The sequence below is a fragment of the Galleria mellonella genome, unplaced genomic scaffold (genome assembly GCF_026898425.1).
Source record: "Galleria mellonella isolate WM207_F2 unplaced genomic scaffold, CSIRO_AGI_GalMel_v1 utg121, whole genome shotgun sequence".
Lineage (NCBI taxonomy): Eukaryota > Metazoa > Arthropoda > Insecta > Lepidoptera > Pyralidae > Galleria > Galleria mellonella.
This window is the reverse complement of record NW_026441983.1, coordinates 3,122,908-3,140,993: the sequence shown is the minus strand read 5'-3', so window position 1 is coordinate 3,140,993 and position 18,086 is coordinate 3,122,908. Positions and strand designations below refer to the sequence as shown.

Below are 18,086 nucleotides of genomic sequence, written 5' to 3'. Positions count from 1 at the left end.
CCATTTTTTTATTATTATTTAATCATTTAACTAAGTGACTTGGTTAAAAGTATACCTTCTCTACTGCCAATCGTGGCAGCTACTGGCAAAACTCCTTATTATTCATTCTTGCTTGTTAAGAGAGGGACTGGCTGAAAACTAGCGCTGTGCAGCTGTTCACATTGCGCTGGGACACTCACAGCATCAGCTGAGCTGGTTCCTTTTGCCTAGTTTGGGACACTTTTTGTATATATATATTTTTTTATAATGGCAAACAAGCTGACGGTCCACCTGATGGAAAGTGGTAACCATCGCCTATAGACATGAGCAGTAGCATGGACATAACAGAGTATACTGTTTCACCCATGATATCCCCCATGCGTTGCCATTCCTGAGGACTCTGGTGTTATTCCTTTGTACCCAGTAAATTCACGCCATATCCCCCCCTTCAAACCGAAACACAAACATGCAAACACAACTGCTTCACGGTAGAAACACGAATGGAACAGAGGTACCCAAGCAATCGACTTCTGTACAAAGGTAAGTTATTTATATTTTATATTCTATTCTATTCTTATGGGGTAGGCTTATGTCCAGCAGTGGACAGTTAATGGTTGAAATAATAATAATAATGTTTACAAAAATTTAATCATCTTTGTCGAATTGTATCGTATCCTCTTCCTTGGCGGGAGGCTCCGGCGGCAGCACAAACTCTAATGGGCAGCACACTTCGTTTGGAGCGCACATCCTGAGCACACAATAAAAAAAATTCTATTACAAATATACATTTCATCTTGCACACATGTGTCCGTGAGTTACGTATTTAGGGCCTACTGAAAATCAATGTCGTAGCTTCAGGTTTGAAACTGCGACATATGCTGAGTTAGGTCCTTTGCAGTGTTTGTACACTGCTACATTCATTTTGTTTTTTATTGTTGTATATTGTTTATTGAGTCATTCATTTTTAATCTATGGTATCTGTACAATGGCAGATAGTTTTATCTTATTTATCTGTGTTTTTGTTATGCACTACTCTGTGCATTTTTTATCTAAAAAGACATTTTGTAATTTAAAATCTGTTGTTCGTTTTTTTTTTTTGTGTGTTACTGTAATAAAGTATTTCGTATGTGATTTTAAAGATTTATTCAAGACAAATAACATTTATATGTTTTTCTTTTTATTCTAAATAAAAAGTAAAATAGTAATTTTATTATATAATAGTGTAATCTTCATAATTATATTGCTTTGTTATATGTAACATGTATAATTTATATTATTTCTCTTAAAGAGCGATTGTATTTAATTAATGATATTATTTAAATGAAAAGTTTATTTAGTGTATGTGTAAATAAATAAATAAATTATGTATTTGTTAGTACGCGATTCCACTCCACGCGGTTCCACCTGGAAACCATCGTGACTAATTTATCGTTGATATCATCACGATGGGCTAACTGACTGCGGTGGGGTGAAAGGGATTGTTAGTAATGGAGACTGAGAATCCAATTGCTAGCAATATACCCAACCAGGTCGACCTCCTCGCGATTCTCCCTGGAAACTATCATGGTTACTTCCTGATGAATTCATCATAATGGGCTAACTGGCCTGTTTTCATTCTCATCTATCACCCTTCACTGGTGCTCCGCCAGCGTATCCCGTTAGCGCAGGCGGGGTTACCATACCATTTTCACCCATCAAAAAAAAAAAATTGACTGCGTTTTCATCCTCGCCTATCGTCTCTCACTCGTACCCTGTTAGTGTATACCGAGACCGCAGGCGGGGTTACCATGCCATTTGTACCCTTTAAAAAAATATGTATTTCGATCAGTCCCATATTTAATATATACACAGGTATATGATAAAACTCATTAATATTTCAGCCATTATCCGTCCACTGCTGGACATAGGCCTTCCCCATAGACTGCCACAAGGAACGGTCCTGAACCACCTGCATCCACTGACTCCCTGCAATGAATTTGAGATTGCCAATCCATCTAGTGGGGAGGGGGGCTCGTTCTACACTGCGTTTGCCTGTATGGAGTCGCCACTCAAGAACCCTTCTTCCCCATCAGTTGTTGGTTGTTCGAGCTATGTAAAATCTAGTTAATCGGAAATTTTCTATAAATCAAAAAAGTCGTATCTTGGGTACCTCTGTCCCAGCTCTGTCTGAGCTATTTTAATGACGAATGACCTCATCTTTTGTTTCTATATGCCCCCCCCCCCGAAAGTTTTAAATGCCCACAAAGGACGTTATGGCCTACGTCGAAAAATACGTTCTAGAACTATACCTCGGTTCCCTGTAGTGCCAATACAGCGTGAAGTCGATGTTGGAAGTGCTGAAGTCGCACCTTCTTCGCTCCACACACTCGCCGCCGAGGCCCTTGCCTGTCTTACAAGACGTGGAGTAACGTTCTGGGAATAACATTATGACGGTATATAATATATATATATATATATATATTTTTAATGGTTGAAAATGGAATGGTAACCCCGCATGCGTTATTGGTATACGCTGGCGAGGCACCTAAAAAAGGACGAGCATAAAAGATCTATAATAAAACAAATTGGTTGAATGGTCACGAACAAGGATTTTTTTTTATAATTTATAACCACAGACAAGCATGGTCTCACACATAGACAATATAGAATTATAGACTATATACATTGATACAAATATTCACCAATAGATGTCGCTATTCTTACATTTTGATATTCTTTACAACAAGATCATGCAAAGGTCGCAGTGTCACAGGTTTTTCTGCGTGAAAAAGCCCTTTCAACAATAACAACTAACCAGTTGATGTAACAAGCTGATCCGTCGTCTCCATGGAATCATTGGCTTCTGTGTCCGTAGTTTGGCCACATACTGTCTTGTTGGAATCCAACATTAGAGCCAGCATTATAACAAATCTGAAACACAGAATAATAACCCATTAATTAATCTTCCACTGCTTTTTTATTAATGATTGATAATTGAATGGTAACCCCGCCTGCGCTTTTGACGAATTCATCACGGTGGGCCAACTGACCTGTTTCATCTTCACCTATCATCCCGTATTCCGATAGCGCAGGCTGCCTGACTGGGTATATTGCTTGGAACAGGATTGGTAGTCCGCATTACTTACAATCCATTTCCTCCCATATACTACTATTAAGTATTGGTCTCTCTACACTAGGTAGAGAAGATATTTAATATAAAAAAAAAGTAAAAATTAATCGAGCCATTTCCGAAAAGTTTGACCATAAACACTATGACACGACATTTTTATATTTATTTATTTACTTAAATTTTTTTTTATACCACTGAGGTGGCAAACATGCATACGGCCCACCTGATGGTAAGCGGTTACCGTAGCCTATGAACGCCTGCAATACCAGAGGTATTACGCGCGCGTTGCCGACCCTGAAGAAACCTCTTTACCCCCTTTTGAAGAACCCCATGCTGTAGTCTCTCGGGAAAACCTCGGCAGGGAGCTCATTCCATAACCTGAGTGTTCGTGGGAGAAAGCTATTTACTTAAATAATTATAACATTGTGACAATAAAAACCAAATCCTAGTGTTTACATACAAAGTTATAATAAATGTAGATTACCACGTCACTCTAGAACTTATACGCACCCTTTTTCATCTATCTAAAATAATTTTATAAAGAGGTAAGTTAAAGAATCTGTTTTTATTTTTTTTTATTTTTAATGAAAATACTACAAAAAGGTATTTTCGGTTTGAAGGGTAGGATATGGCAGTACATTTACAGGGTACAGAGGAATAATACCCGAGTCCTCAGGAATGGCAACGCATGGAGGGTATATACGAAACAGTATACTCTGTTATGTCTATGGGCGACATGTTTATAGGCGACGGTTGACGCTTTCCATCAGGTCAGTTTGTTTGCCGTTTTAAGTTACTTAAAAAAAAAAATCTCAAGATATCCTTAACCGATTTAAAAAATTCTTTCACCTATAGATGAAATAAAAAAAAAATGCGCGCCATTCAGGAAAGATAGCTGGTTTAAAAACATTTATAATTATTACAATGAATCCTATTTACTTACAATACTTTTGTTACAGCACCCATCTTGAGGAAATATGGAGCGTCCACTGCATATCAATCGACTACGTTACTGTAAATAGATTCTTATGTATCATTCAATATTAGATTGTCATCCAGCCATTCAATTTTTATCTGTATGTGAAAGGAGATAAAGTTATAAATAACAAATGAGTCGTCCCATTGCATCTAATGACAGAAACAATTTCTATTTAATTATATTTACAATTAAAATATCATCGCATGATAACCTTGTAGTGTATATTTTAACTCCGTTAATATTTAATGTAGATAGATGACGTAGTAAAAAGAGGAGTAGGGGAGGGGATTGTTAGTAATGAGGTTTAATCAAGGCCGCTTTTTTTTTAAATGGTAACAGTTAACCCTTATTAGCAGGGGGAAAGGGATTTTTAGTAATGGAGACTAAAATCCCATTGCTAGCAATATACCCAACTAGGTCGACCTCCTCGTGGTTCCCCCTGGAAACTATCATGGTTAATTCCTGATGAATTCATCATGATAGGCTAACTGGCCTGTTTTCATTCTCATCTATCACCCTTCACTGGTGCTCCGCCAGCGTATCCCGTTAGCGCAGGCGGGGTTACCGTACCATTTTCACCCATAAAAAAAAACCCTTCTTAGCACGTTTTTGTTTATTGGTGAAATAAATCAAGGTGATATAACTCATATTCAAAATTAAAGGAAAAATGTTTAAAAAATAAATTAGCTATGTTTTTTTTTCTGCAATGGACATTAAAAAGGTATCCAGACACGATCAAACGGTATTCGCATGGCTGTGTTTCGGTTTGAAGGGTGGGATATGGCAGTGAATTTACTGGGTACAGAGGAATAACACCTGAGTCCTCAGGAATGGGAACGCATGGGAGGTATCATGGGCGAAACAGTACACTCTATTATATCCATGACACTGTTCGTGTCTATAGGCGACGGTTGCCACTTTCCATCAAGTGTACCGTCAGCTTGTTTGCCATTCTAAGTTGTATAAAAAAAGTTTGATAGTAAGTAGACTGTAGCCTATAGAGGCCTATAAACTTGTATGTTTATTTATAACAACTTTATAAATAAACATACATGTATATTAATTGGGTTTTATTTTTGTATAAAAAAAATCAGGTTGTGAAATAATCTTCCTACCGAGGATTTTCCTACTAGCTACAGCGAGCGGTTCTTTAAAAAGGACGTATTAAAGTTTCTTAAGGGTTCGCAACGCGCTCGAGACATCTCTGATGTTACATGCATCCGCAGGCTACAGTAACCCTGTTTACCGTATACTTGTTTGCCACCATATTTATATATAATTTTTTTTTTTAATGAGTGAAAATGGTATGGTAACCCCGCCTGTGCTAACGGGATACGCTGGCGGAGCACCAGTGAAGGGTGATAGATGAGAATGAAAACAGACCAGTTAGCCCATCATGATGAATTCATCAAGAATAAACCATGATAGTTTCCAGGGAGAACCGCGAGGAGGTCGACCTGGTTGGGTATATTGATAGCAATGGGATTTTTAGTCTCCATCACTAACAATCCCATTCCCCCCAAAAAATATTATTAGAATTGTGAAAAATACATTACTTACTTTTAGCCATTTATGCATGATTGAAAAAACAAAAATCCAAATATTTAATTTACTAAAAATTTATAACTTTCACATATTTCTTGTAGAATTTGATCGAGGAGTAACTTTTTTTTTTAATGTAAGCCTTGTAGAATTTATTACGGAATAACTTTTTTTTAATATAAGCCCGTATTTTTTTTTTATTATATTATTTATATCAGAGCAGAAACACAGGTCACAAAAGATAACGTGACTTTTAGTACTTGGTTGATATTTAAATATATAAATTAATATCACAAAAAACACTTGAATACACAATGTTTCACAAATTGTTCCAATCTACTACTTTCCCATTTCAAGATATTGTCAAAAAATTATTCACAAACGCCTACTTTCGTGTTATCAATTGAAAAATGTTATGGAAACTAAAATTAAGTGGGTAGATGCAAATGTAATGCAAAAATATAAAGTAATATCAGGTAGTAAGTGGGTGTTTTTTTTTAATGTTATGTTGCCAGCACAGATTAATTGTTTTGTTTAGTAGAATAAAACAATATAGTTTTATGTACTTCGTCCCATCACAAAAACTAAGATTTATTTACGCCATTATCGCCATGTGATCCCGGCGTAGAATAGGCCACCCTTCCTTTCCCGCGAGTGTCGTAAGAGAGGACTAAGGGAGGGCGAGGGATAGGCAGCAGCGCTCCTCTTAAAACATCTTTAAAGCCTAACTGCGCTTGCCAATTCGCTTGCCAAGCGTGGCAACAACTAACTACTAGCGATAAGGCCACCTTTTATATCTCGTTAACTGTATTTACATACATACATACATACATATCCGTCACGTCTGTCTCCCATTAGGGTAGGCAGAAACAATGGAACGCCAAATGCTTTGAAATTATTATCAATCCGCCACCTTGTGTCTCGCCAGGCAATGGTGTAACTATACCATTTGGGGCCTGTGCCAAATTCTTTTGATGGGGCCCTATCAATAAAAAAACAACATTTCACGTAAAATAAAATACTCAGATACAATGCAAAAAAAGAATTCTGGGCTCGCGGCCTCTTGAGCCGGGACCCTTTTGGGTGGCGGGCCCGTGGCATTTTGCCAGCCCTGCTTCATTATTGTGACGCCACTGCCTCCAGGGGTTTTTGTGGACTCCATTTAGTTATTAATATAATTAAGATTTAATTATTACATCTCATACATACGAATTTTGTCCAGCCACATTGAAACCGGTTTCTTCATTACCTTTGATTCGTTTTCCTTAAATTGTCGAAGGAAATTATTGATTTTTCCTTATGTTGCTTTCATAAAAACATGTATTTATTATTTGTATTTTTTGTTTTTGTAATTATTATTATTCGTAACCTTATAACGCCTTAACGGCTCAACCAATCGCTATGAAATTTGGTATACACGTTACTATATTGGATAGAGATAGATATAGGGTATTTACATTTCAGTTAAGTGGACGAAGTCGCGGGTAAAAGCTAGCTACCAGAGGGAGATTTTGTACGAAAGTCGATTGCTTGGGTACCTCTGTCCCATTCGTGTTTTAACCGTGAAGCAGTTGTGTTTGCATGGCTCTGTTTCGGTTTGAAGGGTGGGATACGGCGTGAATTTACAGGGTACAGAGGAATAACACCTGAGTCCTCAGGAATGGCAACGCATGGGGGGTATCATGGGCGAAACAGTATAAGTACTCTGTTATGTCCATGGTACTGCTCGTGTCTATAGGCGACGGTTACCACTTTACATCAGGTGGGCCGTCAGCTTGTTTGCCGTTCTAAGTTGTATAAAAAAAAATATATTATCATTCATTAAAAAAATTAATGAGTCTAATGATGTCCAATAATAATTAAAAATCGGTTATTAAAATATATTTTATGACACGAACAATACAGGCAGGGTACAATTCCATTACCTACTATAAAAAATAAGGGACCTAGATAATAAAAAGATTGGTAGGTAATAAAAAAAAGAAATAATTAATTAAGCAATTTATTAAATGCGAGCAATTATAAAGCAATCACAGTTACGATGCGATGTAAGTACCAACATATATGCTGTACATATGTACATCACAATAATTCGAGATTTAAATTTACACAAAAAACTGACAGGTTTCGTTATTGAGCGGCCATTTTGTTACGAATGTCGCCATTATAAAAAAATTGTTAAGGATGATTGTTAACATAAAAAATTACAAATGCAAATAAATTATTAAATTGTATTAAATTATGTTTGTATTGTAGAAAAAAAAATAAAATAAATAGTATATAATTATATTCATTGATCAATAATTAATTAGCAATGGATTTGTAATGTATTATTAAACGGAAGAAATAAACGCAATAGGTATATGTACTAGGCATGGGCAATATCGGTGTTGCTTTAGTATCTATATATTGGTAGAATATTGATGATGTAAATAAAGTTCATCACCCGTTTCGATATTGGTCATACCAGTCGAATATTTACATTAATTGTGATTTTGTTCTTTATTTCAATAATATATATTGAATAATCGATATCTAATATATTACATTACTGCAGCGGCTAGCAACTGAGGCATTGATGGACGAACGTGCAAATGTGGGCCGAGGCGCAGCCGAAGCACATATACGTGAGTCCATCAATGCCTAGTTGTGGCCAAGGCTTGTATAGTACATTTCTCAAACGATGCGCGGAAATAAAAAACACAATTTTACTTTTAAGTTCAATACCGAATAACGAACAATAATAATTTTTCACGCGCCATAATGTTCCTTTGTTTCTTTTTTAATAAACAATTTTCTATTTGCAAGCTAGTTCGAAATTTAAATAAAACCTTTTATTTGTTACCTCCTTGGTAGCCATGTTTCGAAGTAGAAGGTCATTCCGTTTTTAAATTACAGGACAGATATGAGTTTACGTAGTAATTTATCTGGCCACAAAACACGACAGATATGGATTTTCATACAACTTTTGCCGGCGGCTGCCCGCATGTATCTGATCAGTACGGCAAATTTGATTTATCTCAAAGAAGATTGTCAAAATAATTTTCACATTTCCAAGCATGTTTGAGAAATAATGATTATTGTGCCAATATTACAGATATTGCAACTACAATATATAGATATTGCCATATTTTACCTACCACTAATATGGACATAAACAATATTTTTTTCCACTATGTCTATAAAATCACATTCTCATTTTACATTTTCTGATTTCTAATAATATAATACATGTATTGTCTGATATAAGCAAACTTGTCTCGTATGTTGCTATTCCTGAGAACTAAGGTGTTATACCTGCTTACTCTGTAATTTCGTTGCCATGTCCTACATTTCAAACCGAAACACAGCCCTGCAAATAAAGCTGTTTCATTGTAAGAAGTGGGACAGAAGTTCCTATATATATATATATATATATACTATTTAATACAGGTATTCGTTAGTGTATATATCCCTGAATTTTAGTTCGTTTTTTTACTTAAATAATCAGAATATCGAAAATTGTTACATTGTTTTGCAAATTGACAGATAATTGTGACATTGCCACTAGGGGACGTATATGTTTAAATATCTATACATTATGTATACAATATCTATATATCGGCCCAATAAAAATATATATAATTTTTTTTTATACAACTTAGAATGGCAAACAAGCTGACGGCCCACCTCATGGAAAGCGGTAACCGTCGCCTATAGACTTGAGCAGTACCATGGACATAACAGAGTATACTGTTTCGCCCATGACACCCCCCATCCAATGTATAATAACGAAATTAAGCACCCCGTTGGTATAGATGATATCGAAATGAATGATGCCCTTTTTGTCGCTTTATCAGTGTTCTTACAAAACTAATATATATATATATATATATATTGATTGAAGTTATATTGATATTACCCATGCCTAGTTGTCACACTTCGGTAAGTTAAAGTATGAACAATTTTAAGCATCTTCATCATTTCCACTATCATTGGAAACCTCACCGTCTCCAATAAATACCTCTTCCTGACACATATTAGGTATTTTCGCTTTACTATTCGTTTGTAACATAGACGCCATAGCCATACCAGTGCCAAAACTGTACTCTATGGGTCGTAGACTCTCATCTTCTTTGTCTATGCTCGCCCTCTTGTCCGGATATTGTTTCTTTCTGTTCGCTCTATGGCGGCGGGCATCTTTCAGCAACGCTACTTGCCTCTCGTAAAACTCAAAATCGCTCTCCGACGACGAAGGCGAAAGTTCTAGATCGCGTTTTGAAACTTTGTAATTGTTTCTAGAGTTCTCTTTATTTTCTTCGATTCCGTTAACTTTGTTGGCAGCACTGTTTCCTACTTTTTCTTTATCGATCTTTGATTTTGTTGGCTGTACATGCTTACACCATTTGATTATAATTAATTCTTTATTATTGCATACAATTGTTATAAGTTTACTCTTAAAAATTAAATTAGAATTCGCCTCATACGGATTCACGATATCTTTGTCCTTTTCATATTTATTTCTTTTTAATTTATATTTTTTTATCTTTACCCGTTTCTGGTTTATTTTGTAGTTTTTAAACAACCTTGTTTTCCGTCTTTTTCTCTTAATTTTCCTTATAAAACCTTTTTGGTCGGCGTATTCTTCTAAACCTATCTGTTTAGGGAATTCTGGAACGTTATCCTTCAATTCGGGCATAGTTTTAAGCAGCGCTCGTCTCTCTCTTTCACGCATAGCGTCCTCTCGCTTCCCCAACTTTCTTCTCAACTCGCTCAATACAACTTTAGTTGTCTCCCTTTCTTTCTTGCCGGGTCCAGTTAACGAATCCCCCGCCGGCTGTATAGAGTCAACGTCGTCGTCAGTCCTGACGAAATAAAAAACTTCGTCTTTCGCCTCTGGTTCTTTGTCTTCTATTTTCAAAATTCCCGCGCTTTCTATCTCCGCTTCGACCTCTTCGGGGACATCAGAGTCCGGTTTATCACATTTATTTTTAATTTTCTTCAGTCTCAGCTGAGAATTTTGCATCGTTGTCAATGATTTCGTTACACTATCGATAATTTCACCAATATCATTGCTCAATACATTTAAATCTAATTCTTGATTGTTTAAAGCGCACGAATCTAGAAAAGCGTCGAGGGAGTTACATTTATTCATAGACAATTTCAACTCTAGACATGTCCGCGCTATGCCACTATGGATGTCACTGTACATCCAGCTGTCTATGACTGCGGTGCCTAGCTTTTTATTGTCTATGTCACTGCTACCGAAGTTTTTTAACAATCTATACATCCTGTTTAGAGTTTCGTGACACTGTTGGAATTCATCGGTTAAATGTGGTATGAGAGTGGCATGAAGCCAGTATATCCGTTCGTTGTGATTTCTGTATATACGTTGGGCGTGTATCGACGGTATGTAGTGAGCCATGGCGATATGTTTGAGCAATGTCGATTGTACTACTAGGAAGGCGTGGTGAATTTTCTGTAATAAAGCAATACAGATATTATATATAGAGCAGAAATAGTGGGGCTCTTCAAAAGGGAGGTAAAGAGATTTTTTTTTATACAACTTAGAATGGCCAACAAGCTGACGGCCCACTTGATGGAAAGTGGTAACCGTCGCCTATAGACATGAGCAGTACCATGGACATAACAGAGTATACCGTTTCGCCCATGATACCCCCATGCGTTGCCATTCCTGAGGACTCAGGTGTTATTCCTCTGTACCCAGTAAATTCACGCCTTATCCCACCCTTCAAACCGAAACACAGCCATGCAAACACAACTGCTTCACGGTTGAAACACGAATGGAACAGAGGTACCCAAGCAATTTCTTCAAGGTCGACAACGCGAGTGTAATACCCCTGGTATTGCAGGCATTCATATGCTACGGTAACCGCTTACCATCAAGTTTACCTGATGGTATGCTCATTTGCCACCTCAGTGGTATAAAAAAAATGTTTTTGGACAAACTTATAACATATTTAGGTATTTTCAATCGATTTCAAAAGGGTTCGCGAGTAGGTTGCATTCTTTTATATATTTGTTACTCTCACAACTCCGTCAGTTGTGTAAACCGATTTGGAAAATTCTTTTTTTATCTGATATGATGTAAATAGGAATCCATTTTCCGCACTTAGCCTCTCATTTGGGCCGCTTTGCGTCTCTGATATGATATATTTACAGTTTACCGTAGGCATTTTATTAAAATTAGTTACTAACTAACAATCCCTTTCCCCTTGACAATACTGCCTTTTTTATGGGTGATAATGGAATTGTAATGCCTCCTGCGCTATCGGTATACACTGGCGGAGCACCAGCGAGGGATGATAGGTGAGGATGAAAAGACGGGTCAGTTAGACCTGTTTTTTCTAATTCCACTAGAATTAACCACAATGGTTTACAGGGTGAACCGTGTGGAGATCGACCTGGTGTATTGCTAACAATGAATCAATTAGACCCCATTGCCAACAATCCCTTCCCTGGACAATACTGGGTGGGTACAGTCAACCAGGTCCCCAAGTAAAGAGCAGACATACCGTCAAGTTGTCGTCGCCGTCGCGTACGACAGCGTCCCAGGCGACGTCGGCGACAAGCCAGGGCGCGTTGCCGAGCAGCGCGGAGGACGCGCGCGACATGAGGACAGACAGCTCGCTCTGCTGCCGCCGCAGCATCGTGTGCGTCGACTCGATCGCGCACGATATGGACCCACTAGGAACAGGACCTTGGTTATGATGTCATGCTTTTTTTTTTATTTACAGATGATAATGGAATAGCTATACTAGCATATTAAGGCTAAAATGCGTTGCTAAATATATGTCCTTACTATAGTAAGAACTGGCTATTGCCAACGACTTAGAGGGGTGAAATTTTCAAAATCACTCAAAAAGTATTTATTTCTAATCACAAGTCTAAAACTAAAGTTTTGGACCTCTAACTTCAATTATAACATAACTCCCATACAAAATTTTATCCTCTATTCGGAGCATACCGTCTATATAGCCAGGTCGCTGATTTAGATCCGGTTCGAAGGACCAATGTTTGAGATAATCCAAACATCTTCGGTATAAATCGAAACTGAAGTAATAATGTTATTGAAAGGAAACTTGGATTGTATAAACCCTTTGCACTCGAGCGACGCCAATACGGCGTCCGACCGATTCGAAGTGGCAACATGAGCAGCGCTACTGCGGCGTCCGAGTGTTTTAAAACTTTAAATCGAACTACGCTGCTACGACGCTATGGTCTTTTGTAACTATATCTCCTTATTTACAATGTGCGATAAGATAATTTTCTCGGAAGTACATTCTTGGACTAGGATCTGCTTACAATACAAGCGAAAATGGCCTCGAGTTCAAAGGGCTAACATTAACTATATTTATATAAAACTACTGCTAAAATGACTTAATTAGTCGACGCGGCGTCCTTAGTGACTGTTAGCGAACTGCTTTGAACAATTAATTAAGGTATGAAATAAGTAGATTTGATGACGTTACCTATCTACATTGCTAGCTTCTCCCCCTTAGGGATGAATTCTTCAAAAACCAATAAACATATTAAATTTTGTTTTGGCCTAAAGGCCTAGAATTTAAAAACTAAAATTTTACGTGTCTAACTTCTACTCTGACGACATTGCATAGAAATTTTCAACCCCCGTTTTACCCGCTTAGGGTATTTGGATTGAATTTGGATTGCCACGGTAGGAGTATAAAAAAATATCACCTTTGATACAGCAATTTTATACAAAGGCGACTCACAGTTGCGCGTGCAGTGCGGCGTACTCCTTGAGGCAGGCGGCGGCGCGGCGAGCGAGCGCGAGGTAGTCGCGCATGCTCGCGAGCAGCGCGGCGAGCGAGCCGCGGCACAGCGCCCGGTGCGCCGCCCTCACCGCCGCCCCCGTGCACACGTACGCCGCCAAGTTCGCCAGCGTCCACCGATGGAGGCTGCCACGTCAGTTTTTTTTAATGGGTGATAATGAAATGATCACTCCGCCTGCGCTATCGGTATACACTGGGGAGGTACCAGTGAGGGATGATAGGTGAGGATGAAAGCAGGTTAGTTAGCCCATCGTGATGAATTGCACTAAAATTAACCACGATGGTTTCCAGGTGGAACCACGTGGATGTCGACCTGGTAGGGTGTATTGCTAGCAATGGGGCAGTTAGACCCCATTACTAACAATTCCTTTTCCACCTGCCACGTCAGTTAGATACTTAGAATTTGATAACTTGCTTTTGTTTATCTTGCCTTCTCATTCTCATCTATCACCCTCACTGGTGCCCCGCCAGCGTATACCGTTAGCGCAGGCGGGGTTACCATTCCATTATCATCCATTAAAAACATCACGCTCCAAGTTTGCCTTAAGATTATTATTATGCAACTTAGAATGACAAACAAGCTGACTGCCCATCTGATGGAAAGTGGTAACCGTCGCCTATAGACATGAGTAGTACCATGGACATAACAGAGTATACTGTTTCACCCATGATACCCCCCCATGCATTGCCATCAATGAGGACTCAGGTGTTATTCCTCTGTACCCAGTAAATTCACGTCATATCCCACCCTTCAAATCGAAACACAGCCATGCAAACACAACTGTTTTACGGTAGAAACACGAATAGGACAAAGGTGCCTAAGCAAACGATTTTTGTACAAAGTCTCCCTCTGGTATTCCGTAAAAGAATAATCCATCTCTGGTTCGAAAACAAGGACGAGAGTGGAAACGCGTAGGTGGATAAATATACTAACCTTCTTGGAGGGAATGCAGCAACACAAGCAGAGACAGCTAACAATGCCGCTATCCCCTCCCCTTTGGTGAACCATCCTCCTTTCCCTCCTCCGACGGCCCGCCATACCTCCTCGGTAGATGGCGCCTCTTGTTCTACCTCTATACTGTCCTCTCGGAATAGAAGGCCGCTCTCCAGAATTGCAATAATATGATGTCTACTGTACAGCAACTGAAATAAATTGAAGACAATGATGGTAGACCCATCCAGTTATTAAAGAGCGTACAGCTCGCCATCGACAAGGAGTTCACCCCCATACCCTGAAATCTCAGGAATGGCAACGCATGGGGGATATCGTGGGCAAAACAGTATAGTCTGTTATGTCCATGGTACTGCTCATGTCTATAGGCGACGGTTACCACTTTCCATCAGGTGGGCCGTCAGCTTGTTTGCCATTCTAAGTTGAATAAAAAAAAGCTAGATGGTCGTGTACAGCGCGGTTTCAGAGATGTTTTCTATTTATTAATGCTCAGGTTTTTTTTATATAATCTCCCCCTTAAGGATGTGCCCTGACCGGATATTAAATTTCAGTTTGTTTACCTCGTTTATTTATTCAAGCATTTTCCTTTATATATCCTTTCCATCCACTTTTCCTTCATCCTTCATTCTTTATTGAGTGTGGCTAATTTTCCCTTTGTCTTTTTTTTATACAACTTAGAATGCCAAACAAGCTGACAGACCACCTGATGGAAAGTGGTAACCGTCGCCTATAGACATGAGCAGTACCATGGACATAACAGAGTATACTGTTTCGCCCATGATACCCCCCATGCGTTGCCACTCCTGAGGACTTAGGTGTTATTCCTCTGTACCCAGTAAATTCACGTCATATCCCACCCTTCAAACCGAAACACAGCCATGCAAACACAACTGCTTCACGGTTGAAACACGAATAGGACAGAGGTACCCAAGCAATCGACTTTTGTACAAAGTCTCCCTCTGGTCTTTATTACCAATTATTATTCTTTACTGTACAGTTTAATCTAGTGTCTATTTAATGCTCAGGTTATGGAATGAGCTCCCTGCCGAGGTTTTCCCAAGAGACTACAGCATGGGGTTCTTCAAAAGGGGGGTAAAGAGGTTTCTTCAGGGTCGGCAACGCGCGTGTAATACCATTGGTATTGCAGCCGTTCATAGAGTACGGTAACTGCTTACGATCAGGTGGGCCGTATGCTTATTTGCCACCTCAGTGGTATAAAAAAATTATAAAAATTAGAATGTCAAACAGTGCTCTAACAGGTTGATCTTCCAGCCATCTCCCATGGAAACTATCGTGCTAAATTCGAGGTGAATTCAACAGGAGGGGCTAACAGTCCTGCTTTCATCCTCACCTATACTCACTGGTGCCCCATCAGCGTATACCGTTGGCGCAGACGAGGTTACCATTCCATTGTCATACATTAAAAAAACCCCACATGCATTGTCACCATTGATGACATTTTGAGCACTTCTGTATATTATTTATTTATACTTTTATACACATTAAAATATGTCTACAGGGCAGATTTCAATTTTTTCTCTTCGTAACAACCATTCTCATACTTCAAGGAATATGCTAAAAAAAGAATTAGTGAAATCGGTTCAGCTGTTGTCGTGAGATTTGCGTTTAGCAAGACATTCAGCCATTCATTTTTATATATATATAGTAGATAAAGTCCCCATCGGCATGTTTGTTTCTCCACTTATTTCTTGTAAATCAGGCAACGAATTTTGATACAGGTTTCATTGGCATTTATTTTCAGTTTCATCATCATCACAGCATTTAACTATCCACTGCTGAACATAAGCCTTTTCCTTAAAGTGGAGGGTGAGGGGGTTTTCCAGTAATTGCCACGCTTGGCAGGCGTAATGGCAACAGCAGTTAGGTTTTGGAGATGTTTAAGAGGGATGCTGTTGCCCATCCCTCGCCTTAGTCGTCTTTTACGACACCCATGGGAAAAGAAGGGGTGGCCTATTCTATGCCGGGACCATACGGGAAGTACAGTAAGTTTGTATGGTAGAATAGAGGTAATCCATTCAAAAACAAGACTACATATAGAATTATAAAAAGTGACTACCATATTTGGTCTGCATTTGATGGCCAGCCATTTTCTTGACAGTATTGGTGGATTGAAATCCTGTTTCATGTATAACGCCATCTGGAATTATTTATAAAAATTAAAATTTATTAATGACTAGCTTTTACCTGCGACTTCGTCTGCGTGAACAGGATATGTTTACTGACTGGATAAAAAGTAAAGGGGACATTAGTCCCCTTTACTTTTTATCCAGTAATGGGGCCTAATGGCCCCATTACTAGCAAGCCCTGACGACCTCCATACGGTACTCTCTGAAAACCATTGTGATTAACTCTTGTTGCATTTGTCACATTGGGCTAACAGACCTGCTTTTATGCTCACCTATCATCCCTCACTGGGGCCCCGCCAGTATATTTTTTTATTTTATACAACTTAGAATGGCAAACAAGCTGACGGCCTACCTGATTAAAAAACAAAAGGAAAAACTGTCAATCACTCTGTTATCTGTCTATCAGTCTGTTTAACAAAACTTCTTTTAAGAATGCATGAAAGTATCAAGCTGAAAATAAATTTGTAAATTTTGTGTCCGCATGAAAATTTGAAAAGCATAGCCATGGACATGTTGAGAATGCATTGAATGTTTTGTCATATCTGCAAAATATTGTTTTTTCTTGGGTTCTAGATTATGTGAAAAAAATCAAACAATGTGGCATAAACAAACAAGTAAAGGAAGACCAGTTCTCACAAGTAGCATCCATTCATAAAAAAGAGATAAGTTAATATATTTTGTTTAAAAACACAAACATTTTTTTTTTACAACTTAGAATGGCAAACAAGCTGACGGCCCACCTGATGGAAAGTGGTAACCGTCGCCTATAGATATAAGTAGTACCATGGACATAACAGAGTATACTGTTTCGCCCTAGATACCCCCCATGCGTTGCCATTCCTGAGGACTTAGGTGTTATTCCTTTGTACCCAGTAAATTCACGCCATATCCCACCCTTCAAACCGAAACACAACTGCTTCACGGTTGAAACATGAATGGGACAGAGATACCCAAATTTGTATAAAAAAAAATTGTATGTTGCCCAGGATTTCGTGATAAAATCTAAAAATTTGTTTTTAAACAGACTTCTTTCACATCATGATATGACGAATTGCCGGTCTATTAATCAGCTGATCATTGCAGTGTTATGGTTGAACAGGAAGATTTGGAATATTAGATATTATATAATATTTACATTATGTCCATAACTATTTACTTACTTTTAAATAATTTCATAACATTGTACACTTAATATTGTTGAAAGAAACAATTTTAGTTTCTAAAATTAGTTTTCTAGGAAAATATTAGACATCGTATGTGAGACTGATTTGTATTTTTTTTTGATACATTTTGACATTTGTTTTTTTTTTTTTAGTACGTTTGTTCCGTTTGGAACAGGCTAAGGTCGGAGACCATGCTGCCTAGTCTTCAAAAAGATAATTTGTCTGGAATTTTATTTTTCTAATGTCGCTTCAATTATTGTCATAATCTTCAATATTTCATTTGTCAAATCCGCTAAGTACATTTTCATAAATATCTTTTCTTGAGTTTTCTTAAACCAGTGGATTTATCAAATTAAAAATAAATAATTATAAAAAATCATTGTCTTGCAATTCAATAAAAGTATTCTTATAGCTCCTTGAAT

The 18,086-nt window shown here is 38.1% G+C and overlaps 2 protein-coding genes across 3 annotated transcripts; both read right to left on the bottom strand.

Annotated features, from left to right (window-relative positions):
* Positions 1–608: 608 nt before the first annotated feature.
* Positions 609–6,028, bottom strand: LOC128201417 (uncharacterized). Of its 2 annotated transcripts, none has more exons than XM_052898298.1 (5): positions 5,628–6,028; positions 4,032–4,162; positions 2,774–2,889; positions 2,268–2,391; positions 609–727 (listed from the first exon to the last, which is right to left on the bottom strand). In XM_052898298.1, the coding sequence occupies exons 2-5, from the start codon at positions 4,052–4,054 to the stop codon at positions 625–627; spliced, it is 366 nt and encodes a 121-aa protein (XP_052754258.1). In that variant the 5' UTR covers positions 4,055–4,162; positions 5,628–6,028; the 3' UTR covers positions 609–624. The 2 variants fall into 2 exon arrangements, with proteins under 2 accessions (XP_052754258.1, XP_052754261.1); XM_052898301.1 differs by having other exon boundaries at positions 4,032–4,100.
* A 1,567-nt stretch (positions 6,029–7,595) lies between these two features.
* Positions 7,596–17,801, bottom strand: LOC113510156 (uncharacterized). The gene is made up of 6 exons (XM_026893600.3): positions 17,662–17,801; positions 16,432–16,512; positions 14,337–14,545; positions 13,343–13,528; positions 12,125–12,296; positions 7,596–11,067 (listed from the first exon to the last, which is right to left on the bottom strand). Exons 2-6 carry the CDS (start codon positions 16,510–16,512, stop codon positions 9,556–9,558), a joined length of 2,160 nt encoding a protein of 719 aa, XP_026749401.1. The 5' UTR covers positions 17,662–17,801; the 3' UTR covers positions 7,596–9,555.
* Positions 17,802–18,086: the final 285 nt, after the last annotated feature.

What these genes read in the sequence shown, in the direction of transcription:
- LOC128201417 (XM_052898298.1), bottom strand. Translation starts at nt 4,054, where the DNA reads ATGGGTGCTGTAACAAAAGTATT. An exon ending in GGTGCTGTAACAAAAGTATT is followed by an intron (nt 2,890 to 4,031) that starts GTAAGTAAATAG and finishes TCTGTGTTTCAG; the next exon opens with ATTTGTTATAATGCTGGCTC. An exon ending in TGGCACTACAGGGAACCGAG is followed by an intron (nt 728 to 2,267) that starts GTATAGTTCTAG and finishes TTGTGTGCTCAG; the next exon opens with GATGTGCGCTCCAAACGAAG.
- LOC113510156 (XM_026893600.3), bottom strand. Translation starts at nt 16,512, where the DNA reads ATGGCGTTATACATGAAACAGGATTTCAATCCACCAATACTGTCAAGA. An exon ending in GCTGCATTCCCTCCAAGAAG is followed by an intron (nt 13,529 to 14,336) that starts GTTAGTATATTT and finishes CTGACGTGGCAG; the next exon opens with CCTCCATCGGTGGACGCTGG. An exon ending in ACGGCGACGACAACTTGACG is followed by an intron (nt 11,068 to 12,124) that starts GTATGTCTGCTC and finishes GCTTTATTACAG; the next exon opens with AAAATTCACCACGCCTTCCT.